This window comes from Artemia sp. Qi Xiang Cuo, chromosome 9 (genome assembly GCF_049724085.1).
Source record: "Artemia sp. Qi Xiang Cuo chromosome 9, ASM4972408v1, whole genome shotgun sequence".
In the NCBI taxonomy this organism is placed as follows: domain Eukaryota; kingdom Metazoa; phylum Arthropoda; class Branchiopoda; order Anostraca; family Artemiidae; genus Artemia; species Artemia sp. Qi Xiang Cuo.
The window spans coordinates 8241830-8267493 of NC_142802.1; the positions used below are offsets into that span (position 1 = coordinate 8241830).

The 25664-nt window shown below is 34.8% G+C and overlaps 1 protein-coding gene across 1 annotated transcript; it reads right to left on the minus strand.

Moving 5' to 3' along the window:
* Nucleotides 1-1015: 1015 nt before the first annotated feature.
* Nucleotides 1016-24071, minus strand: LOC148948284 (succinate dehydrogenase assembly factor 4, mitochondrial-like). The gene is made up of 3 exons (XM_089093867.1): nucleotides 23964-24071; nucleotides 8275-8391; nucleotides 1016-1252 (listed from the first exon to the last, which is right to left on the minus strand). The coding sequence occupies exons 1-3, from the start codon at nucleotides 24007-24009 to the stop codon at nucleotides 1083-1085; spliced, it is 333 nt and encodes a 110-aa protein (XP_088949993.1). The 5' UTR covers nucleotides 24010-24071; the 3' UTR covers nucleotides 1016-1082.
* Nucleotides 24072-25664: the final 1593 nt, after the last annotated feature.

Consider the following 25664-nt stretch of genomic DNA (forward strand, 5'->3'; position numbering starts at 1 on the left):
AAACGATGTGGAAGAAAGGGTGAGATAATTAAGTGATGTTTAACGCAAGTTAGGTTGTCAAAACTTGTGTCTTTTGGTGAACTAGTTGGGGCTGAACGAGTTTAAGGACATCCTCAACAAAAGAAGTAGGAACTTATTGGGACAAAATAAAGCTCTGAACAGAGGGAGCGGGATCTTCTGTGTTGGCCTCAGACGACTGCGTTGAGTTGTTCGTTGCAATAACTGTTTAAATACATTACTATTAACTCCACTTATTATAATCGCAGGCTTCATAACATTCTAAGGATCGATGTTTCTTTTCAAAAACTGTTTTTTGAATCTTTTGGTTGAAGATCATTTTTGCACGAAAGCAATTTGTGTTTTCCTTATAAGGATCTATTAATTTAACTTTACTACGAACGACACCTATTAATTTGAAGTTTCCAACTGCAAAATTAAAGAATATGGTGTTTAGCTGGATTATCAAAATGAGCCTGTGTCACTTCGCACCTCCTCCCTCCTATCAAGTTTTTAGCAGCAAGGCATGTATTTAGAATGTTGTTTGAATCAGAATCGTGCAGCGACTTTAACCTGAACTAGCAGAGAGCCGAAATTCTCCAGTGGTCGTAATTAAGCTTTTTAGTTAGAAGCTTTGTTATGTAGTTGTCAATTCGTTGTCATACCTCATATATCTCATGAGCTTAGACTAGTTAATTGATCTACATGGAAATAAGGGAAAAAAATAGAACTTTGAAAATATTGCTGTTGACGAAACTATAAACAATGGGAAAATTTATTAAGAAAACTTTAATTTACCAAAAATGAATGTCACTTCCAGGAACTTGCATCAAAAGTCAGTAGTTTATGTGCAATAATGAAAAAAATATCTCAATTTTGTAAGATATAACCAGTAAGATATACTTCAATTTTTGTGCATGAAAGAGCAAAAAGCCTAGAATGTATCTTCAAAACATGCACATAATTTAACGTTTAATATCGTATTATAGGACAATTGTAGCCGAAAAATAGCACCGGGAACGAGGAACGAACTTTATTTACAATCGTATCTATATTAAGAGTAATAGTTGCTAAACGGAGACACTTCAAAAGTCTGTCACTCGGCCTTTTCTTTCCCAATCTCCATACCTAGTTGGCTCTGGACCTTTTGGACCTCCAACCTCACCAGTATTTGGATTTGTGTTGTCTGGCCATGGTTTCAGTGGCTCCTTTTCTTGGAATGGGTGTTGACCTTCTTCAAGTTCATCCAATTTTCCTGAAAATATTTTCTTTCAAAATACGATGGAGGATGGGAGGTAAAGTTCAAACTTTGTTTGCCTTAAGCCCAAACTACTACTCTGGCCTTAAAGCCCAGACTAATACTCTGGCCTTAAAGCCCAAACTATTACTCTGGCCTTAAAGCCCAGATTATTACTCTGGCCCTAAAGCCCAGACTATTACTTTGGTCTAAAAGCCCAGACTATTCCACTTTTTGGTCCTTGGACTATTCCTGAGTACATTCGTGCATTCAATGTGTGCATTAATCTTGCACATTGGCATAGGCGTTATTCTTGTTCATTTTAAAGGAGGAGGAGGGGGTCAAAACATAAGCCAAAATATTTTAAGCCAAACTAACAGTCTTCAGGGAAGAAAATGATTTTTGAGGGATAACATAAAACTGAAGAGTTTAAAATTTGATAATGTACAAGATGGTTGGTATAATTTTAGGAAAGTAGTTCGCAAAGTAGCTGAAGATGTCGTAGGGAGGAAAGTTAGAAACGGCTTTACGAGTTCTGGTGAAAATGTCTTAAGCTTCGTAGAAAAAGAGAAGCGGTTTATACAAGAGGGTATAAAACTGCCGATATCTGGAAGATGCAGTGAGAGGACAAAGTAGTTAAAAACTATATTGGCATGATAAGAAATTGAGGAGACAGTCAGTCAGGACATGCCCCAATTAAAGACAGGAACGAGTCCTCGATTAGTGATCAGGAAAGTACTGAAGAGAGAGGGGTGAACCTTTTGAGAATGTTTTAAACGGTAGTAAATTTATAGGAAATTAAACAGAACAGACTGAAAATAATTTTTTACAATTTGGAAGTGGAGCAATTAAAAGAATAAAAAATAATAATAACTCAGACGCTGATAGTGCGGTAAGTACGTTTTTCAAACATGGTGGTTGCAAAATTAGAGATAAATCACTGAAGATTATGAAAATGATTTTTTTGAAAAAGGGAGGACCCTAGTGGTTTCAGGAAATCTTCAATTAAATCGCTTTATAAGAAAGGCGATATAATGTGGATATTACAGTCATTAGCTTGATTTCTGTAGGAAGCAAATTACTTAGCATGATGATGCTCATTCCACTAACAGATGATGTAGATAGTTTTAAGAGAAGAACAGTTTGGTTTTAGAGAGGGAAGAGGATGTGTCGAACAAATTTTTACTCTTAGATTAATAATTGAGAAAGTGACGGAAAGTTTTAGGAACCCATTTGGCTGACCTTAGGTCAGACAACAAGCTCAACAGAAAATAGGGTCCTAACCCGCTTTCTAAAACGAAAGAAATGTTGAGATGAGTAGGACACGTTTTTCGGACAAATGATGCCAAATTGCCAAAGAGTGTTCTATTGTGCCATCACTCTGGGACAAGCCAAAAGCAGGTCGTCCCTGACGGGTGGGAAGAGGTCATAAGGAAGGATTTAAAGGGAACCGGAACTTCAGGGGAGGGGATAAGGAGTGACATTTTTAATAGATTGGAGTGGAGAAGGAACGTGCACAGCTGCATTAACCTCAGACGGATCGATGCAGTGAATCGTTAGTAGTAGCAGCATTAGCCACAATTCCCCTCATAGTTTATCCGCTAATCCTTATGTGTGTATGTATTCAAAAGACAAAGCGCAATCATACTTTTAATATAAATAGATTCATTTGTTTAATGTCGTTTATTTTTTTGTTTTCATTAACAATAAAAAAAGGAATAAACAGCCAAAATCAAAGGTTCTGGACAATTCCCAATAGTCTTTAGATAATTTCCAACCTTTATGTCATAATTGATAAGAGTCTGTAGACTTTCCAACTCTAAAAAGGGTTGAAAAGAGATTTTTACATTAGTATTTTTTTCTATTTATTATAACTATCATAAAGTTTATCGATGATATTGTTTAATAGTGTTTGCTAATAGTTAAAAGTTGTTATATTTTTTCACAACTTTTTTTTCCGATTTTTATTTATAGGTGAAGTGTGAATATATATTAGTAGATTATAAGGATGGAAGCAACCATCATATACAACCTAAGCGGTTCCCCCGATGATTATTGAAAGATTATGTAAGCGTTATTTTGGTTAATAAATTTTTTTTTCTCTCTCTTTCTCTACCAAATAAGTATGGGAAAAATAAATCACTTTCTTAAAAAGTAAAAGATGTTTAGAAGAAAGTTTAAAGTGCACAGAAATCCTGAGAAGCGAGACGGGGGGCACCGCCCAGTAACCTCCTAACATCAAGGTTATTGTCTTTAGGTTTTTATAATGAAGAACGTCCCTCACTAGAACTCTGCTCCTATCTTGAAATAGTCTCTTTTCCAAACAGCATTTTACTCATGTTGTCAATAGAGAGACCCCTTCGGTGCCTTAAAACTTCAATAACCGATTACTATGTAGATTCAACTTGTTGAATCTAGTGTGTTGTCAATTCAAGTATGTTATCAATAGAGAGACCCCTTTGGTGCCTTAAAACTTCAATAACTGATTACAATGTAGATTCAATTTGTTGAATCTAGTATGTTGTCAATAGAGAGACCCCTTTGGTGCCTTAAAACTTCAATAACTGATTACTATGTAGATTCAACTTGTTGAATCTAGTATGTTGTCAATTCAAGTATGTTGTCAATAGAGAGATCCCTTTGTTGCCTTAAAACTTCAATGAGTGATTACAATGTAGATTCAACTTGTTGAATCTAGTATGTTGTCAATTCAAGAATGTTGTCAATAGAGAGACCCCTTTGTTGTCTTAAAACTTCCATAACTGATTACTATGTAGATTCAACTTGTTGAATCTAGTATGTTGTCATTTCAAGTGTGTTGTCAATAGAGACCCCTTTGTTGCCTTAAAACTTCAATGAGTGATTACATTGTAGATTCAATCATTCAACTTGTTGAATCTAGTATGTTGTCAATAGAGAGACCCCTTTGGTGCCTTAAAACTTCAATAACTGATTACTATGTAGATTCAACTTGTTGAATCTAGTATGTTGTCAATTCAAGTATGCTGTCAATAGAGAGACCCCTTTGGTGTCTTAAAACTTCAATAACTGATTGCAATGTAGATTCAACTTGTTGAATCTAGTATGCTGTCAATAGAGACCCCTTTGGTGCCTTAAAACTTCAATAACTGATTACTATGTAGATTCAACTTGTTGAATCTAGTATGTTGTCAATTCAAGTGTGTTGTCAATAGAGACCCCTTTGTTGCCTTAAAACTTCAATGAGTGATTACAATGTAGATTCAACTTGTTGAATCTAGTATGTGGTCATTTCAAGTGTGTTGTCAATAGAGACCCCTTTGTTGCCTTAAAACTTCAATGAGTGATTACATTGTAGATTCAACTTGTTGAATCTAGTATGTTGTCAATTCAAGTAAGTTGTTAACAGAGAGACCCCTTTGTTGCCTTAAAACTTCAATGAGTGATTACAATGTAGATTCAACTTGTTGAATCTAGTATGTTGTCAATAGAGAGACCCCTTTGATGCCTTAAAACTTCAATAACTGATTACTATGTAGATTCAACTTGTTGAATCTAGTATGTTGTCAATTCAAGTATGTTGTCAATAGAGAGACCCCTTTGGCGCCTTAAAACTTCAATAACTGATTACAATGTAGATTCAACTTGTTGAATCTAGTATGTTGTCAATAGATACCCCTTTGGTGCCTTAAAACTTCAATAACTGATTACTATGTAGATTCAACTTGTTGAATCTAGTATGTTGTCAATTCAAGTATGTTATCAATAGAGAGACCCCTTTGGCGCCTTAAAACTTCAATAACTGATTACAATGTAGATTCAACTTGTTGAATCTAGTATGCTGTCAATAGAGAGACCCCTTTGGTGCCTTAAAACTTCAATAACTGATTACTATGTAGATTCAACTTGTTGAATCTAGTATGTTGTCAATTCAAGTATGTAGTCAATATAGAGACCCCTTTGTTGCCTTAAAACTTCAATGAGTGATTACAATGTAGATTCAACTTGTTGAATCTAGTATGTTGTCAATTCAAGAATGTTGTCAATAGAGAGACCCCTTTGGTGCCTTAAAACTTCAATAACTGATTAATATGTAGATTCAACTTACAGACGTTATCTAATTAGTTAGGGAAATGGCACTGCCAAAAGACATTAAAAATTGATTTTTACATATATTGTATAACATATGTCTAGTGAATGGCAAAAGAAGTAAATGATATTCATGAAACATATTTAATTCATGGTGATATAGCAGAGCTGTGGGTTCTTTGGCTGGTAGTATGTGAAGTCTTTTGATACCTGTTAAAAGACACGCCTATTCAAAGACCAGCATAGACTGGGCAAAATGGACAAGAATCCAGGGCATTCTGCATTTCCGATTGATTATAATTTTATAACATATGTCTACTGACATTTCAATGTTTTCTGCGATTTTGCACATTACCTAACGTTGATTTGACCTTAGCCAAAATTTTACTTGGACGATCTAGGACACGTTTGTTGGTATGAATCACCTTCAACAATGGGGTTCATCCTTGGTAGAATTTCGTCCAGTGTTATGACCTGCAGTGCATTTGTATTATTTTATCCCTTTTCAAAAAATAGTCATTTAGCAAAGCATCAAAAAGAAACAGCAACTTTATAGTTGTTTTTTTTTCCAATAACAAAACCTCAATTTGAAAACTAGTGCTTTTTAACATGAAAACCACTTTCAAACAGTTTTTAATTCAATGCAACTTTTATTTGCTAGAGTTCCTCTACACATTAAAAACGTTACGAACTATTTCAGTAAATGCCTGAGGCACACAATACATTGGTCAATAAAAAACGGTTATGCAACATCGCATCACCTTTAGTTTATTCCATGCATCCTTCTATGACTTGGGCTATGCTTAATTTTCAAATTAAATGGACTACTGGTCCATTGATGGGCTATGTTGATTTTCAAACATACGTTAATTACGACTGGCCGATTGAAAAAATCAGCAGATTGAACTCATGTAAATATTTGGAGGGAGAATGGTCATCAAATATCTACTGCTTTGCAGCAGAAAGTTGTAAAAATCTGCAGCTAAAAGCTATTTTTGTCTAATTCTACAAAGGCCACAACTTAAAATTTTGGCCCACTGTCCCAACTCATCAGCGATTTAAACAGTTGTGAAGAAGGCAAACTCTTCAGAGTTTTGATATTGCCAAATTCTGGAAAATACTCTGCTATAGTTACTGGCTTTTTGTTTAAGGAAATAAGCAGTACATTAACAAACAGCAAAAAAAGTCTAAGAGAGGCAAATTTGTAAGATATTTGTTTTTTCATCCTGAAGACTGCTACAGCATCTGGCTGTGTTCAAAATAACTTTTTATTTGATAGTAATGCAGTGTCAATAAAGTCTTTTATTATTAACACAATTTGTTGCAAAGAGATTTTCTGAAATGTTTTATTTAGATTTATTCTACCGGTATTTATAAATTTACTTATAACTACATTTAATAGACCTCTGTATGTGTACCTGTGGACACCTTTAGCTGCACAGAGCACATCAAGAATACTACTTGATTTCTTGCCAAGTTTTCTGTAAAATAGCTAAATTTATGTATTAATATGTAATACATAAATGTAATACGTAATACATAATGGGTTGAAATAATCCTTTGCTTCAATCCTATAATGTCTTGTATATTATCTTGATACATGACATCTTATCTCATAAACCCATAGAAATTCCAAAGAAATGGCATCTTGCAAACGCAGGGACCAAGGAATTGACTCATCACTTCCAATCCATTGGTCTGGAAGTGCTTGAATAAGGAACTGACGAACATGCAGTCCCCAACGTGCTAGTGCACCATCTTATTGAAAAATGATGGCTGATTGTAATTCCATCAGGTCTGGTGCCACATATTCAGTGTTGTCGCTTGGCTAAAATGTCAGTAGCAGCTGCACTTTATAGCCAAAGTTCTCATGGAGAACCAATTTTTTTTATGAATACTAAGTTTAATAAAAAAAAAATTAATAAAATACAATAAATGTGGCTAAAACATCTTATTAACTGCCTTTGTAATATTTTTTCAAGTATAAAAAGAATTTATGGACACTGTAATATACCTCTGATAGCATTTTTGGCAGATAAAGTATTGAGCCGCCTTAAAATGGAGTGGCAATCCTGGTTCTAATAACTTCTAAATGTCTGGATCACTTGTTACATTATGTTTGAACAGAGTATTGTCCATAAGCATTCAAGTTTTTTGTGTTTAAATAAAAGAAAATATTTTGAGTCAAGCAGAAAACATTCATGGCAATTCTATGTTTGTAGAAGTTACAGACCACAAAAAAAAAAGAAAAAAAAGATTAAAGCCAAACTGATTTCACATGAATGTATCATCGCCACACAAGGTCACTGGGAGGTTACTTGGAACTTTTTAATATTTACATAATAAAAGTATAAAATTTTTTGCTATATATGTAGGTGCAAGCTCATAGGGGCGTTGATTAAGGAAAATGAAGGGAGAAGATTCTTTATGATTCTTTCAATGAAAATACAAAAAAAATGGTATTTCTCAACAAAGGTACGAAAAAAAGTTTATTTCATAATCTAGTCCCCCCCCCCATTGACGCCTTTGCAAGTTCATAAAAGTCTGTTTTTTAACATACCTTGTACAGCAGTGACGTAATTTTGTCAAAATCCTGGGAGGGGCAAAGTTGAAGCCAATTTTCCCAAATCAAGTGAAATGACTGTAAAAATTGAAAAATGAGCCATTTGGTACCATGAAAGTATTATAAAAGTACTATAAAGAGACGTCTATAAAAGTACTATAAAGTGACGTCTGGGAGGGGCATTTCCCTCTCCCCCCTGACCCATAACAAATTACACCCCCATTGTACAGGCACTGAACATGAGCATATAAATAACATATTTCATCAATACAGGTAATCAAACAGCTTTAGAATACTTTTCCTTTCAATTTATCTACCTTCCATTCTAATTAGAATGATTATAAAGATAGAAAAAAAATTTAAAGGCATATCAACAGTAGTGTTGCAAAGCGGCATAATTGAATCTTACCTATGGGTGTTTTCTTTCTCTTTGGTGTCACTCCACATCCTTGTTCACTCTTTTCTGTCGTCTCTGCTTCTGTGCTGTGCTTCCTTAATGGTACAAGCTGAAGAAGCCTGGCATGACCTATAAGAAGTAGGTGAAATAATTAAGCATGTCAAACGAATGCAAGTGAACAACCAACTCCTTTCCGTGGGATCGGGAATATGCATTGGTTTGGGCGCTTTAACCGGACATTTGGTTCTTTTTATCAGTGTCTCTGCTGATTTTTATGCACTTCAAGTTGCCTTCAACCAGGCATCTGCACAACCCAAGAGGTCGTCCTTGATCAGCTTTGAAGGTTTACTGAAATTAACTTAATGAGGCATTTAAGGTTCTCTCCTTAGCCACTGAAAGAGCCAAGATTGATTTAAGACCAGATCCAGTAAGTAGGGTTGAGGAACCAAAAGCATCAAGACTTTTCCTCCTCAATGCAACCACTGACAACCTAGGTGCCTTTTTAATGCTATTTTTCTCGTTTATTTCTCTCTTGAAGTTAATCAAGTTCTTTTAGGAAACAAATACAGTTCCCAACACCACCTATTACATATATATTGTCTATACAGATAAAAAAACTAAGCTGGTAATATATAAACACATGAAAAATGCATTTGCCTCTCCCAGTCTATTGTTAGTTTGATTACAGATACTTTTGTGAACGTTGAGTAACTAAAATAACCAAGTAACTTGGTTTTTGAGCATATTAAAACAAAATAACTTGGATTTATTGTTGTGCATTATAGGAAAATGGCTTTTATTAAAGTTTACTTATCAGAAGGGATTACAAACTATTTGCATTAACAGTATATTGCTAATTATTTCCTGGATTTGTTAACAGTTTTGCGACTTTTTTGCAAGTGAAGTGAACCAGACTGTAGACTCCAGACTCAGGCATATACACAGGGGGACAATGAAAAGTCAAGCTTGAGTCTCTATTTTTTCATTTCTTTTTAATTTGACAAAGTATTTACCTATTTTTGTTATTTGAACCCCTCCCAAATTAAAGTAAATATTCTTTATTGTTCCGGTAAAAAAATTTCAAATGCAAAACGAACTTTGCATTTGAAATACAATATTGGACTATGTTAAGAAAAGTTAAAAACAAGAATTAACTTGTGGGTAGTGGTGACACCCTTCTTGTTGCGCTCCTAATAGTAGGCGCAAATTTGGGCCTACTACTGATAATTTCAGTCAGTATTCAGCCACATGGTCTAACCATGAAGTAGCATTTTCGTGGAATACAATGCATGGAATTGATGGACTGAAGCCACTAATGACTGCCAAGATCATATCTGGGGGATTCTGGAGGGCAAATAAAGTGCCAGCCATGGGGCAAGAAAAGATAAAATGAGGAGCAATCTGAGGAGGGAGAAAGAAGTTCTCTTGCTAGTGCTGGTTCTGAGGATCAAGTTTTGCCTACTGCTGACAGCTGTTGGGTGGCTCCTCTGTCTTTCAAAGAATGAAAAAAATAATCAAGAAGCATATAACCACAAGGTGGTAGGGCAAATTATTTTCAACTAAGTGGTGAATTTGTGTAACTTGTTAGACCAGGATACAGTTTCTTCTTCTGATGTCAATTCGTTCAAAACATCATTTGACAAGGAATGGTTCAACAAGCCCTAGCAAACAGTTTGGGACTGATCTGACAAGTTAGCACAATATCTTCACTGACCAGCAACCACAAGATCACCCTACTGCTGGCAAATGCAATTTAGATAATTTAAGGTAATGTGTGTTGCCTGCCCAAGCTGGTCTGAAGTTGACCATTGGGATTCTTTGGATGGGAGATCTCAATTTTTGATACTTTGACACTACCAAGGAAGGTTCTTCTACAAAGCATAAAAAAATAGATAAGCAAGTTCTATCTCAAAATACACGCCCAAGGGAGGCACCAATAGTATAGCAGCTATGGTGCTATATTGTTCATTATCTTTTTGGGTTATGGAGGCAAAGACCTTTGGGATCTGAGTCTCAACTTATATTCTGCAAGCTTACCCACAATAATTATAATAATAGATTGAGGGTATGTGGTCTTGAGGTCCCTGTCTCAGGTTCAAATTAACTTAGTTTCACACATGAAATTGGAACCAATAAATCGTTATTTAAGGATTATATTATTATTATTTTTCGCAATGGGTTAAAACGATTCACATATAATATATCAATTAACAATAATCTGTAATCTATAAATGACACTATCCTATCTCAAGCCCTACAAGTGCTATGTACAAGAATAACATTACTGCGGTTAAGGTAAAAAAAATGAGTTTTGTAGCTGGTTTTGTGTTAAATCAGGAGTTAAGCAGGGTTATGTTCTATCCCCCATTAGATTGATCATTTTGATGGACTTTGTCTTAAGGAGCACAGGAAACGCAATGGGAGACCAGAATCAAATGGGGAGGAAAGACTCTCCTGGACTTAAATTATGCTGATGATTTAAGCATCCTAGATGGGTGCAAGAATAGGTTTGAAAATTAATGTTATGTCACTAAGGCTACAAATAAGTAAGGTCGCTATATATAAGCTAAGTTGCTAAGGCTAAGAATAAGTGAAGGTAAAAAGGTGATGTTGGGTAATACATTGAATACATGAGAAAATGGAAAACTTTTCCTATTTTTAGGAAGTTTTAAGTTATTCTCAGAACAAAAATAAATAATATTATAATTCTGGCTTGGTGAATGGATAGATCCGGAACTGGATACATCTCTAAGAACAAATATAAATAATATTATGATACTGTCTCAAAGAATAAATATAAGTAAAGGTAGAAAAGGTATTAAAGTTTTTAGAAAAACTTTTCTAAAACAGTTTTAGAAAAGGTTGAGTATGTGTCAACCCAATTTTCAATCTTAGGTTAATAATCAAGAAGTGCCTGAGTTGTCAAACACCTTTGGTCCTCAGTTTTATAGATTATGAGCAAGCGTTCGATTTTGTTGATAGAAGAGCTTTAGGAAAGGTCTTATCCATGTATGGTATACAAAATAAATACATTAAAGTGTTTAGTGCTATGTACGAGAATAACACTGCTCCGGTTAAGGTAGGAAATGAGGTTAGCATCTGGTTTTGTATTAAATCAGGATTTAAGTAGGGTTGTGATCTATCCCCCTTTATATGGATAATTTTGATGGAATTTGTCCTATGGAGCACAGCAAAGGCAATAGGAGAACACGAAATCAAATGGGGAAGTAAAACTCTCCAGAACTTAGATTATGCTGATAAGTTAAGCATCCTAGCTGAAAGTGAAAAAACCTCGAAAAGTTCATTGATTTTACTAAGTTCAGAGTGCAAGAATAGGTTTGAAAATTAATGTTAAGTCATTAAGGCTAGGAATAAGTGAAGGAAAAAAAGGTGATGCCGGGTAACAAGGAGATCAATCAAGTGGACAGCTTTACTTACCTCAGTAGTAGTATTTATAAAGACGGCAAGTGCAGTGAAGATGTGAAAAGTAGAATAGCCAAGGTGAATAGCCCAGGGTGTTTTTCCACAGTTGAAAAAATTTTGGGAGAATAGATAGATGAGTCTGCATATCAAAATAAGAAAATTGGAAGCTACAGTGATGACAGTAGTCAAGTATGATTCCGAAGTGTGGGCGCTCCAAAAAACGGAGGAAGATTTGCTAGATGTTTTCCAGAGAAATTGCCTACAGATTGCTTTGTGTGCCTAACTGACTGATTGTATCTCAAACAGTAGACTGTATGAAAAGTGTGGCTCAAACCTGCTTTCTAAGGCTATATTGAAAGATTTTAAGCCGAACAAAAACCAACGATGACAGCCATGACCAGCCATGACAAAATCCAACAGAAAGAAAAAAAACTCAATAAAAAAAAACGACAAATGAGTCTGCAGCCAGTGGAAAGAAAAGACGAAAATTTCAAAACAACGCAGATATTTCGCCTGTATCAAAACAATGCGTCTTCAGCACAAGAGAAACACAGGAAGAACGAGATAAAAAACAAAAAAAAACTAAAAACAAAAAAAGGCTATCATTTGAAATAGCCTTAGCTATTTCAAATTATAGGGGTTTTGTTCAATGGACGAGGGAGACAATAGAAATTAAGATTAAATTATTTGATATTATCGAAAGATTATTTGCTAATCTTTTGATAAATAGGGACACTGGAAATTTAAATATAGACTCAATTTATGATGGTCTTTTGAAAAGTGAATCAATAATGGAATTAAAGTCTTAAATAATCACCAGGGGACTATATTACCTACCAGACCAAAACGTGTTGCTTCAGTAATAGCCAACAAGAGTAATATTTCGCAACAGAATAATTAACCTAATTTAATTGTTTTATATTTTAAACTCAGTTGCTTTGGTGTTCTCACTGAAGTAACTCTAATAGCTTCTTTTCCCTATGTAGATTAGTTGCGCCAATTATATTTTATTGGTGGTGGTTTTATTTGTTTTTAGTTTTAGTTTTTTTTTACCTTGTTTCTCTTGTGCTGAAGACGCCTTGTTTTGATACAGGCAAACTATCCACTTTGTTTTTAATTTTTCGTCTTTTCTCTCCACTGGCTGCAGTCTCGTTTGTCGTTTTTTTCTCTTTGCTGTTTTTTTTCTCTTTGCTGGTTTTTTGTTAGGACAATATTGAGAGAAAAGTTGAGATGGCTCGGGCATATTCTGCATATGAAAGATGACAGATTGTCCTAGTTGGCCAACCGTCTAGGGCCAAACGAAAAGCAAGTTGTCCCCAGTTCAGGTGGGGGGATGTTGTAAGGAAGGATTTAAGGGCAATGGGAACTTCCTTGGAGGGTGTAAAGAGGGAGATTTTGAATAGATTGGGATGGAGGAGCATGCACAGCCATGGTAGACTCAGGCGGCTTGGTGCTGCAGTGAGTTGTTAGTAGTATTAGTAGGTCATTCATTAGTTTTACTTTATTCATTTATTCATTTGTGATTCATTTTTTTTTTTATTTTAGTCAGTATTGTACAAAATAAATTGACTTTTGTATTAGGCTTAATTTTTGTTTGAGCCCTAATTTTATCAGTGTTTCTGCTGCCCAAACAAAAACTGTTAGCTAAATTATGCTAAAAAAAACCTCTAACAAATTAAATTATTTATAAAGTTTTAGTTTCAAACTGAAACAATTTGGGAAGTAAAGATAAAACTTAAGTAAAAAATACTCGCTAGCTTTAAAATCTGTATTATACTTTTACGCATGTTCAAAAGTTTGAAATGTGGTTTATACTCTTTTTCTATGTTTGAAGGCCCTATAATAACTGGTTCTAAAATAAATAATTTTGAGATTTTCTGACCAATTAATACATTTGCTAGATAATAACTCAATGGTCTAAAGGTAGCATAGAATCGCAAACAGACATTGCAAAGAAACTACACCTGAATTCAGGATTAAACCAATAATTTGCCATGCTATTGGTTTGCTTTGCATGTATATTTCAAAGTTGTAGGCTTCAAAACAAGCTTAAATGAAAGATTTGCCTTGGCTAGTTTTGCAAGCATGTTTCAAGTACATTTCAAAATTGTAGGCTTAAAACAAGCTTTGCCTTGCTACTGGCTTGTTCTGCAAACTTATTTCAAGTATAATTTCAATCTTGCATGCTTGAACCAAGGATTTGCCATGCTATTGACTTGTCTTGCAAGCCTGCTTCAAGTATATTTCAAAGTTGTAGGCTTGGAACAAGAATTCATCAAAGATTTTCAGATGTGTAGGCTTATTCTGCAAACTTAACATATTTTCAATGTTGCAGGCTTGAAACTAACTTGGATCAAATATTTGCCTTGCTGTTGGCTTGTTTTGCAAACTTTATCCATGTTGCAGGTTTGAAACAAGCTTTGATGATAAATTTGATTAGTTTGTTTTGCAAGCTTGTTTCAAGTATATCTTCAATCTTGAAAGCTTGAAACAAAGATTTACCTTGCTTTTTGCTTGTTTTGCAAGCCTGTTTTAAACTTGTAAGCTTGAAACAAGCGTGAGTCAATTATTTTCTTTGTTATTAGCTTGTTTTACAAGTCTCTCTCGGGTAAATTCTTGATGTTACAGACTTAAGCTTACTTGAACCTCGAATTGAGCTTACAAGGCAGATTGGGCAACTAGCAGGCTTGAAGCAAGCTTGATCTGATCTTTAATCTGGGTTTACTTGTAAAAAGTTTATTTGCTTTTCACATCAAGTTTAATTCATGCTAGATGCAAGCTAAGTTCCTAGTTGGGTCAGCATTCATGTTATTTTTTCCCTATTCTTGCTTTTTTTTATTTTAAATTTGTTGGCCATTTTTATGTTGCTTATTTTACTTCTTTTAATTAATTTACCACATCACCAAATGTTTCCAAATTTTAAGCCTTGATATAAAAGCCCTAGCAAGGTGTATAAAGCGAATTTCTGTCCTCCCTCATCAGGGAGGGTAAAGGAGAGGCCCCTTTAAAATAAAACTTGAATTTTGCATCATGACTCAATCTTTTAGAGCATATCACCAACAGAATGAAAAATAATGAAGATATGGCATCAACAATTTTTGGACTGGGGAGGTGGAGAGATAATTTAACCACATTTCCTTATTTGAATAAAAATATTTTGATTGGACTCATTTGTGCAGTTGTCCCTATAAGCTCAAAGCTTTATTTAAAACCGAGCCATTTGCACTCATTTAACACATAGCCTAATTAAAATGAAATGCATTGATCTGTTAAAATTGCTTATAAACGAAAATGCCACTGGATCTGATTAGTGACAGGAAGGAGCAGTAATTCCTGAATAATATCATATGCTTTCTATATTCTATTTGTTGCATGATAAAAAAGAAAAACAAATGTTCAATTTGAAAATAACCAAGCTGAAAAAAAAAAATGAAGACAAGAGGCACTGAATTACTGTATTTTTAGGAAGTTAGACAATATACAAAGTAAGGATGTATGCAGCATTTTGTTAGGGGGTGGAGATACAACCCTATATCTGTAATAAAATTTCTAAATTATGTTAATTATGCAAAATTTTACAAACTAAAGGAGAAATTACAACAGCCTCTAGACTTTGTTTTTTGGGGGGAGGGGGAGTATGTGAATTTACCCCTTTGACATACTGATGATAACAGGTTATGAGTAAGTTCATAGTGTTCTATGTAAAAAAAAAACTGCAGCAAAGTTTTGTATTTTAAATTTCTAAGTCAAGACCTAGAATTCTTCCTATCCATCAGAACATAACTTAACTTTATCCAGTTTCATAGGCAGCGCAAGCGCGCTGCCGAAGTAAAGAACAATGTTGGCAGAATATATTTTTTTTTTCTGTAGGCCAGGGCACTTTGTATCAAAGGAGTTGTTGTAGAAACTTTAAAAAGGGCTCATTCGATTGGAAATTGGAGTGGCTTGTGCCTTTTTTAATAGTCGAAAGTGATTGGAAGGCAACTAACACCCCTTCCACACCCACCATTTCCCCAAACACATCCAGCCAAGATTTTGAAATAGCCATTTTGTTCAGCATAGTTGATTTCCAGATAGAAAATATGTTTCGAGGAGGACATTCCGCCACAACCCTCAGGGCAAGGGCTGTAAGTTGTGCCCTAGGGGCATACAAGATTTTTTTAGAAAGCGTTGTCGTAGAAACTTCAAAAAGAGTTCATTCGATTGGAAATTGAAAGGGCTAGTGCCCTTTTTAATAGTCGAAAGTGATTGGAGGGCAACTAGCCCCCCTCTCACGCCCACCATATCCCCAGAGGTATCCACTCAAAATTTTGATATAGCCATTTAGTTCAAGGTAGTTAAAAGATCTAGAAATTTAGTCTTTGAAGATGACAACCCCCCAAGCCTTCGGAGTGCGGGTTGTAAGTTATGCCCTCGGGGCAAATAAGATTTTTATAGAAAGTGCTGTCATAGAATCTTCAAAATGGGCTCATTTGATTGGAAATTGAAATGGCTAGTGGCCTTTTTAATTGTCGAAAGTGATTGGAAGGCAACTAACATCCCTTCCATGCCCACCATTTCAACAAACACATCCAATCAAAATTTTGAGATAGCCATTTTGTCCAACATAGCTGAAAGTTTTTGGAAATTAGGTCTTTAAGGGTGACCTTCCCCCCACGGCCCTCAGGGCAAAGGTTGTAAGTTATACCCTGGGGGCATATAAGGTTTTTATAGAAAGCGTTGTTGTAGAAACTTCAAAAAGGGCTTATTCAATTGGAAATTGAAATGGCTAGTGCCCTTTTTAATAGTCAAAAGTAATTGGAGGACAACTAACCCCCCTCTCATGCCCTCCATTTCCCCAAACACATACAATCAAAATTTTTAGATTGCCATTCTTTTTCAACGCTGTTGAAAGTTCTGGAAATTATGACTTTGAGTATGACAACCCCACCACAGCCCTCAGGGCAAGGGTTGTAATTTATGCCCTGGGGCCATAGGAAGTTTTTATAGAAGGAGTTGTTGTAGAAATTTCAAAAAGGGCTGATTTGATTGGAAATTGAAAGGGCTAGTTCCTTTTTTAATAGTTGAAAGTAATTGGAGAGCAGCTAACCCCCCTCTCACGCCCATCAGTTTCTCAAATACATGTTATCAATTGTTTGATATATTCATTTTGTTTAACGTGGTTTAACGTTCTGGAAATTAGATCTTTGATAATGACACCCCCCCCCACACACACAACCCTCAGGGCAAGGGTTATAAGTTATACCCTGGGGGCATATATGGTTTTTGTAGAAAGCAATGTTGTAGAAACTTCTAAAGGGCTCATTTGATTGGAAATTGAAAGGGCTAGTGCCTTTTTTAATAGTTGAAAGTGATTGGAGAGCAACTAACGCCCCTCTCACACCAACCATTTGCCCATAAATACTCTATGAAAGTATTGAGACAGCTATTATGTTTAACGTAGTTCAAAGTTCTGGAAATTAGGTATTTGAGGATATGACAACCCCCTCACAGGCCTCAGGGCAAGGGTTGTAATTTATGCCCTGGGGGCATGTAAGGTGTTCATAGAAAGCACTATTGTAGAAACTCAATTTGATTGGAAATTGAAAGGACTAGTGCCCTTTTTAATAGTCGAAAGTGATTGGAAGGCTTGACATTTTTATAGTAAAGATCAATGTAGGTACAATGTATTATTTTTTTTTTCTTTTTTTTTTGTTTAGACCAGGGCACTTCGTATTGGCCAGAACATAATTTGCACTTTACTGAAAAAAATACAAATGAAAGTGCATTGTCAGTTGAATATACATATACTGATATTTAGTAATCAAAATGTTATTATTATTTGATTTATTAAAGTTATAAAAGTGAAAACATTAAAATTTTTTCATTTAAGGGCAAATTGTGTTCTGGCCTTGAGAGGGCACAGGGGTTGTGAGCCCTACTCATGTTAATTCCTGCTTGTTTTGAGTTTGACTTGGTTATTTATTGTAATTTCTTCTTCGTTTTTGGGTTTCATTTATTTGTCAATGCTGATTTGTGCTAGTTTCATGAGATTATTTGACTTTATTTTTGCTCATTTTTGGTTTAATGGAGTTCTTTACTTTTCTTTGAAAAACTCATTTTGTGGAAAAAGTTTTTTAATTAATTGTTTAAAAAGGCAAAAGTTCAGAATATTTGAACTAATGTAAGTTAACTAAGGTGTTACTAATGTCAGTCAACAATGAATTGGGTTAATACAATGATCAAAAAAACTGTAGTACACAGAGGATTCTATTTTTGAGGGGTATAAACTTTTTTTGCTGCATAGAAAGAGTCCAAAGTTAGTCAAAAACATATGTTTATTAAAGTGTAATTAACAAAAAAAAGAAACTCTTTGTATTGCAGGCTATGCAGTGTAGCTTTGTTTTCTCTTAAATTGTACTTGTCACAGCTTGATTCCTAATAGACAAGACACTTCTAACTTGTAAAAATAATTTTTCTTTTATCCTAATTAATTAAAAATTCCAGCTACTATCAAATTCTATTTTCAAATTATGGCTACTATCAATTGATTTAGTTTTTTTCAAGAGTATGTTGCATTTTGAGAGAAGGATTTCACAAAGATTACAGACTGACTAATAGAATCACTGACATAATTTTCTGGGCAGGTGTAATGGGTGACTGATGGATTAATATGAGAATGTGATCTTTATTACTTAATTTAGTTGACCAGCCACATTTTCTTTGAACAAAATCTAAGGGGTCAGGCATATATGTAGAGTGAGAGCTTCAAGGCAACTCACCTAGCTGTGTGGAGTTTTCAAGAAGTTTCCTCCCATGCCCTACGCCCTCCATGAAGTAAGTGGACTCCCAAAATGAATTCATATGTTTGTGCCTAGTGTGGATTTGTGTTTTATTCAGAATCTAGCCTCCAGGAGTTTTCAATGACATACACAATTTTCATATTCACACAAGGGTTGGTGAAGGAGAAGGATCAAGTGATTCCTCTGCCTCCCATGTGTAAAAATTGCTATAATTATTGTTTGTATACCTCTTAGCAATGCACTCTGAAATTTGGAACAATGAAGCAAACCTTAAACTTTACTTTAATGGATGCCTCTCCCTCCAAGATAGTAGAGACTCAAAATTTGGAATCATACAACAACATTGAAAAATTCAAAGAGCCATAATCACCAATGAAGTATAGACAAAAAAAAATGTGAATACTTAGAGGTGTCATCCAACTTGTTTTTTCACAGTCTAGAATAAACCCTAGAGGACAATGTGAGCCCCTCCCCTAAAAAAAACAACTAAAATAAAACATTTTGCACTAATTCCATTTGCATAAAACTGGAATCATTTGAAATAAAATTTCATTTATTAATTTGCATAATTTTTTCCCCTCTGGAAGTAGCCTATCTAGAGTTTCAAACTATATTTCTCATAAAGCAGTTCAAAACAATCAAAACTTGCTTAGAATTAAATTTTGAATAAGGAAAACAAATTATTTTCCAAAGAGATACAGCATTAGTATTTGTCTTGTCTTTCAAAATCCAGAAAGGTCAAAATAGTCACAATTTTTCAAACAGCTAAAAAACCAAAGAAAAAAAAATCACAAACAAGACTTGATATGGTTGACTCTATACATGAAAGGAAAAATCTAGAAAGTTTCATCAAAATCTGAGACCAGGAGTAGTAATATGCTCTTTTTTCAGTTCATCCTATTTGGAATGAACATATAAATCAGAATTTAGCAAAAGTATGAGGTTCAATATGCTTTCCTTGGGTCTTTTTGCACTACTGATCTATTTCTGAAGGTTTCACATTTACTCCACAAAGTTTGTTTAAGTCTTGTATATGGCCTCTTCTGAACTGAATACTATAATTACAAGAGAGCAGAGAAACTCAAGCTACCAACCCTTGTCTACAGATGCTTGTGTAGCAATATGATGCTGACATACAAACTTCAAAAGGAAAACTCTATAATCTTTATTGGCAGCCATAGCAGCAGCCATCATCAAATAAGAGGGAACTCAAAGAAGCTCCCAAACGAGAATCCATTAAACGTAATTCTCAAAAAGACTGGACTTATAAACACTGGAATGAATTGAAGGACTCAACTGTCAGCACTCCCTCCATCCAGTCTTTCAAATACCAACTTGACAAGGAGTGGGAGAAGAGGCAGCAGTGGTTTGACTGGGAGTCATCAACTCTAGAGCACTACAGGTCTAAGGGACCTTAAAGCTCTCAAATCGATTAAGGTGATTATTTGGCTCTCTGTTCAGTACTGTCTCTAAACATAATAGTAGCTGCAATAAAATTTGCCTCTAAGCTCCTCCCCCCTTTATAGGGTCAGATCACAGGGCCCTAGGTCATACACTTATCTTGGCTGACATTATTACCTTACATTCCAGCTTGGAGCAATCAAAGGATTCCTCCTTGTGAAGCTCCAGAGTTGATGACTGAAGTTATTTTGCATGTTATTTAGTGACAAGGTGTAGTTGATTGATCTGTAGCTTCCCAGTCAAGTTTACACTCCCTTGACAACCACTCAGCATCCAGCTTTCATTTGAAAATGCCAATAGATTTAGCAGTAACTGTGTCTTCAGAGAGTTTACTCCATCTGTTGACAATTTTTGAGGAACATAATTGAGTGCGGATTCTGGCTAGGTAGACTGCTTATCAAGTTTCAGCCAATGACCTCTGGTTCTTGAATTAGGACCAACAATTGGAAATAATGCTATTGATTTACATATCATTATTGTATTCATTTCTCATCAACAGTTGGTCCATAATGCCCTTGAAAAAAAAGTAGCAAAGCTTGTACAAAAACTATGGCCATTTCTGAATATGTTATAGGATGCTGAGATACAACTGTCATGGTAGCAAAAATATATTTGGAAATTATGTTGAATGAGGTATTGACTGGTAGGCCTACTACTCTTTTGTTAGTGTAGTGCTTGGTTCAGAAAAGGTAATACACAAGACTATCACCAAAGTTTATCCTGTCATTGAGGTTAGTGCCTGTTAGAATAGAAATGGGTGGACATAGGCTCTTTAAATTATCAGTTTATGTTACTTATAGAATAGAACAAATGTTCTTTCCAAATGTAATAATTACTGCTGTTGCACTTGTCCTACTTCTACTTCTTCTCTCCTACTTCTCTAATGAGCCCATGTACACTGCTGGTCTGTGCACAAAATTTTGCCATTATTTTTAGGGTTTTTCTTAATTAATAGTTGCCTTATGGTGCTGAGGAAAGCTTAAAAGTTTTCTTTGCCTAGCTTGACTACTTTCTAATATAGGAAAATCACACTGTTAGGCAGTAAACATCATTATATCCTCTATAAAAATACAGCCTAATAGTTTCTGCTGCTGCAATCAACCCTACCCTCTATAATAGGGCTAGATATAGCCTTTGGCTATACACAAAAGTTTTTTTCTAGGCAAGAGCTGCACTTGGCCCTAGGAGGAGGGGCTAGGGTACAATTATGACAGCAGTGATTTCTACATTTGGAATAAACACTGAATACAGAATCTAATACTATATTTCTTTTTCCTATGACTGCTGCTCTATAATATAGGCTACCTTTCATCAAGAATTTTGTCAAAGACTATGGTCTAAGCCATTATTTGCAAGCTGGAAAGTGTAAACAGCTTAGATTTCCACAGTTTATTTCTATCACTATTATCTACAAGTAGTAAGAAGGGTCAGACCATTATTTGTGAAAAGACAAGAATCAGCTAGACTTAGAAAAACAAATCCACAACAGTAGCAGAAAGTGATTCTGCCAAGTGGTTTTGGATGCAAAATTCAAATTATTAGGTAAATATGGAGCAGCCCATTCTTCTGACCTACAAATACAGTAAACATACCACTTGATGCTTTTTTTATGCTCTTTCTGAATGTAATAATTTCTTTTGTTGTTTCAATTTTAGGCCCTTCAGAGACACTAAAAGATGATACTTTTTACTTGTATTTTAGATAAAGCTTATATGCTTCTGGGGTAATGTTTTACATTAACTGACTATTCAGATAGCTAACAAAACAACTACTCAGAATTGCATCCTGAATCCACATTTAACATTCATTTGCATCAAAAATAAACTTTACTTCTGCCCCTATATGTACCAATTCATGGTATATATTTGCACATTAGGGGGGTGGGATAAAGTTCATTTTTGATGCAAATGAATATTAAATTTGGATTCAGGATACAATTCTGAATATAGAGGTAAGTTTGAACTTTATCCTTCCCCCTCCCCTAATTTGCAAATATACACCTTGATTTGGTAGCCTCTATATGGGGTTGGGGGTAAAGTTCAGTTCTGATGCAAGTAGGCCTACATGTTAAACATGGATTCAGGATGCAATTCTGAGTATTGAGGTAAGTTTATTTCTTAGCTACCTGAATAGTCTGTTAATATAAACCCATTACCCTAGGGTAAAAGAACTCTTTTTGGGAAAGACCACTTTTCTTTGGCATTCCAGAAAAATAGAGATAGGTTTTTGGACCACCTCTATTTTACTACAGCATGATGCAATGTGAGGGCAGTAACAATAGCCCCATCTTCTTGGTGAAATTTCCACCTTTAATTTGTCAGCATAAATTAAAAATCTGGTTTCTGTTTTTACTAGCAGTTGAAAAGAAAAAATTATATTTAATATTTTAATGTAGAGAATAAATACCAAGCAATAAAAGTTATATTTTTAGAATCAGAAGAAAATCAGCTTTCTGTTAATATGTGAATAAAACTGAAACACTGAAAGGATATATACATCCAAACAGGGGTTGATCTAGGTTTTTTTTTTTATGAGGAGGTGCAAAATAGGTTGATCCAATAAACTTGTGTTAGGAGCAAGTTTATTTAACACAAACTTGCATTAATTAAGTAAATAACACTACTTTAGGGGAGGGGGAGTTCATGCCCCTCTTAGCCACCCCCTGGATCCACCACTGTATCCAAATAGGATAATTGGTATTTCCAAATAGGTCCTTGTACTTGTAGGTAAGTCAGTAAACTAATAATTTCAAGTGTTTGATCTTAAATAATTTTAGTAATAACCATATTGATGCATAGCTTAGATTTTTAGTTATTGATTGATATATACAATTCTTCTTAATTCCTCTTTGGTAACAAGGAGTGAGGATTTTAGTTTTACATGACTTTACTCAATTGTATACTGGTTTTTTGGTAAATATTTACCATATCATATTATTGAGTTACAACCAAAGTGAATATACCACTCAATGCTTTTTTATGCTCTTTACAAATATAATAATCATTTTTGTTGGAAATGAATTTTACCCCCACCCCTATATATACCAATTCAGGTGTATATTTGTATCTTCGTGGGGTGGGGGTAATTTTATTTCAGAAGTAACTGAGAGGTATGTTTAGAGTTTCCCCCACCCCCCTACGTTGCAAATATGAACCATGAATTGGTGTATATATGTGTGGGGGCTAAAATTCATTTCCAACAAAAATGATTATTATATTCACAAAGAGCATAAAAAACGGCATCAAGTGGTATATTCACTTTAGTTGTAACCCAATAATATGATTTGGTAAATATTTACCAGTTTTTACCCTACTTCTGTTAATAGGCCTACTGGTTTACCTATAAATTGAATCAAAAGTGGCAAAATTGAAAATCAATAAACTCTTAGGAAATATATAATATGGTCTATATATTTGGATAAGGTTAGGAACATTAGCCTAGGATAAAATTGAATTTGCAACAAAAGCAATTATTATATTCAGAAAGAGCATTAAGAAAAGGCATCAAGTGATGTGTTCACCTTATTCGTAGGTCAGAATTATAGACTGCTTGATATTTACCAGTTATTATGCTCATGACTTTAATTAAACTTCTAAATTCTGATTTTTTTTTTCTTCATGATATCATGAATTAGCCTAGGCTAGGCTTAACCTACTTTAAGAAATCAAACAAGATAACAACTAAAACCAATTATCAAGAGTGGTTTAAACATAAAAATTGATTATAATGATGTAAATATTCAAAATAATTTGCTTTTTCTCTCTTTACTTGCAACTAGCCTAGCTGGTAGGCCTAGTTTTTAGTAGCCCATCTTAAAAGCCAGCCTTAGCTTCTATTGGATATTTACAACTGTCACTTTGTTACTACTAAGAAACATCTTGTTACAAAGGTCCCCCTTATTTCAACATTAGGCTAGAAGACTGCATAGGCTATTTGTGTTGGCTTAAGCTACATACTGGATCTGCTGAATACACTCGCGTTTAAGCGCAAGTTCAGCCTATAGAATCAAAGAAACAAAACGAGGAGGCAATTTACCAGCATAACTTCGGAAAACTGAAGTGAATTTTAAACAGATCAACATTATTAGATAATGTCCTGAAAAACGTCTTTTTGTTTCAAACTCTATGCGTAAATTCTGACCTGTGTTGCCACTACGCACGGTCGAAACCTGTTAGAAAGTGCCGAAAAACCTGTAAAATTCATCAAAAGACCTGTGACCCCTTTTAAAGCGTGTTCTGGCCTTCTTACTTCAGTCAACATTTGGTACTCCGAAGTAGCAACGCTAGAACATTACTAACAAAGTACTTAAACCTGGGAAGATCTGCCTCTGGCCTGAAGACACGTCAAGGAAAATCAATAGGATTGCTACCTAGCCGTCTGATCATTGCATGAGTTCTGCAAGTATTTCCAGCTTGACATTAACGCTACCTATAGATTAAAGGTAGTGCTTGTTCAATTTCAATAGATGACAGAAAAATATCGTCATGAGAATGTCAACAGAGCGAAATTTTATATCGATACCGCTACCTCTCTTAATCGAAAAGTAAAGAACAAATCATCGAGAGTCATTTCCGCTTCAACAGTTGCATGAGTTGTGCGAAAAAGATGCGATTCGTTGGTCTTAGGTAGCTATTACGGATCTATGGGTGCGACAAGGTTTAAATGGCTATAGTAACGAAATATCTATTTTAAACTATGACGACCTACATGGTTTTAAAGTTGAAAATAATATTGTTCAAGCCGCATGGAAAAACGTGTGACCACCTCCGCACGGTTTCCTACGTCATGTAATTGCACCTTAAGTTCAGACGTCTAGGATTTTTGTTAAAGACCATGTGCAAACCTGACAGAAATTCCCAGACTGGAAATCTATTCGCAATTTCAGGCAGGAGCTATCGATTTCTTGGTTAGTGTATTTTCTTTCAAATTCTGAAAATATCACCCCCATAGCACAACTTATGATGTGAGGGGATAGACTGGCAAATTACGTTGCTTTGACAGAAGTTCGGAAAATAATGGAAGGCAAAATAAAAAGATGTAGTTTGTTGCAAAACAAGTTTGTTTAGTTAATTGGTTAAAATTGTTTAACAACTCCTCTATCTTGCCGTTTTCTGAACATGTAGAAGTAGCCCTAAGCTACTTAAAGCAATTGTGGGGCTGAATTATCTAGCTAAAAAGTCTTCACTGCATTTTTTAAAAATTCAAGTTAAGATCATGCAGTGTTCCTAAATTTTGAGCATTTCCAAACCTGACAGACAAGAAATCTGAGTTTAAAGAATTGTGCTTAATAAACACAAAACAAATCTTCTTTCAGAAGTAAAATAAGTTGGTAGATCATAAAAAAAAGGGGGCATCCACATCCACACGTTAATTTTGCCGAGGTCTAAAGCCATCACTAGACATCAAACTTGATCACCCATTTACAGCTCTATATCGCTTAGGTGCCAATATAACAGGTTTCATAAGGGTGACAGGGGAATGAATTTCACTTTCTCATAAATATTATTTTCAAAACATTCCACCTGTTTTGTTAGAAACCACACTAAATTTTGATGATCCCAGTACAATTGCTGGTACCTTCTAATCTGAAGCCATGGGTATTGAAACTTAGCCAGCCTCGTTTGTCTTGCACAGAAGGTTTAAACTAGACCACTTGCATATGATCTTCAAGTAAATACTACGACATTTTCGAATGAAGAAAAAAACAAGTGTCACTACTACGGTTCTTCAAATCTT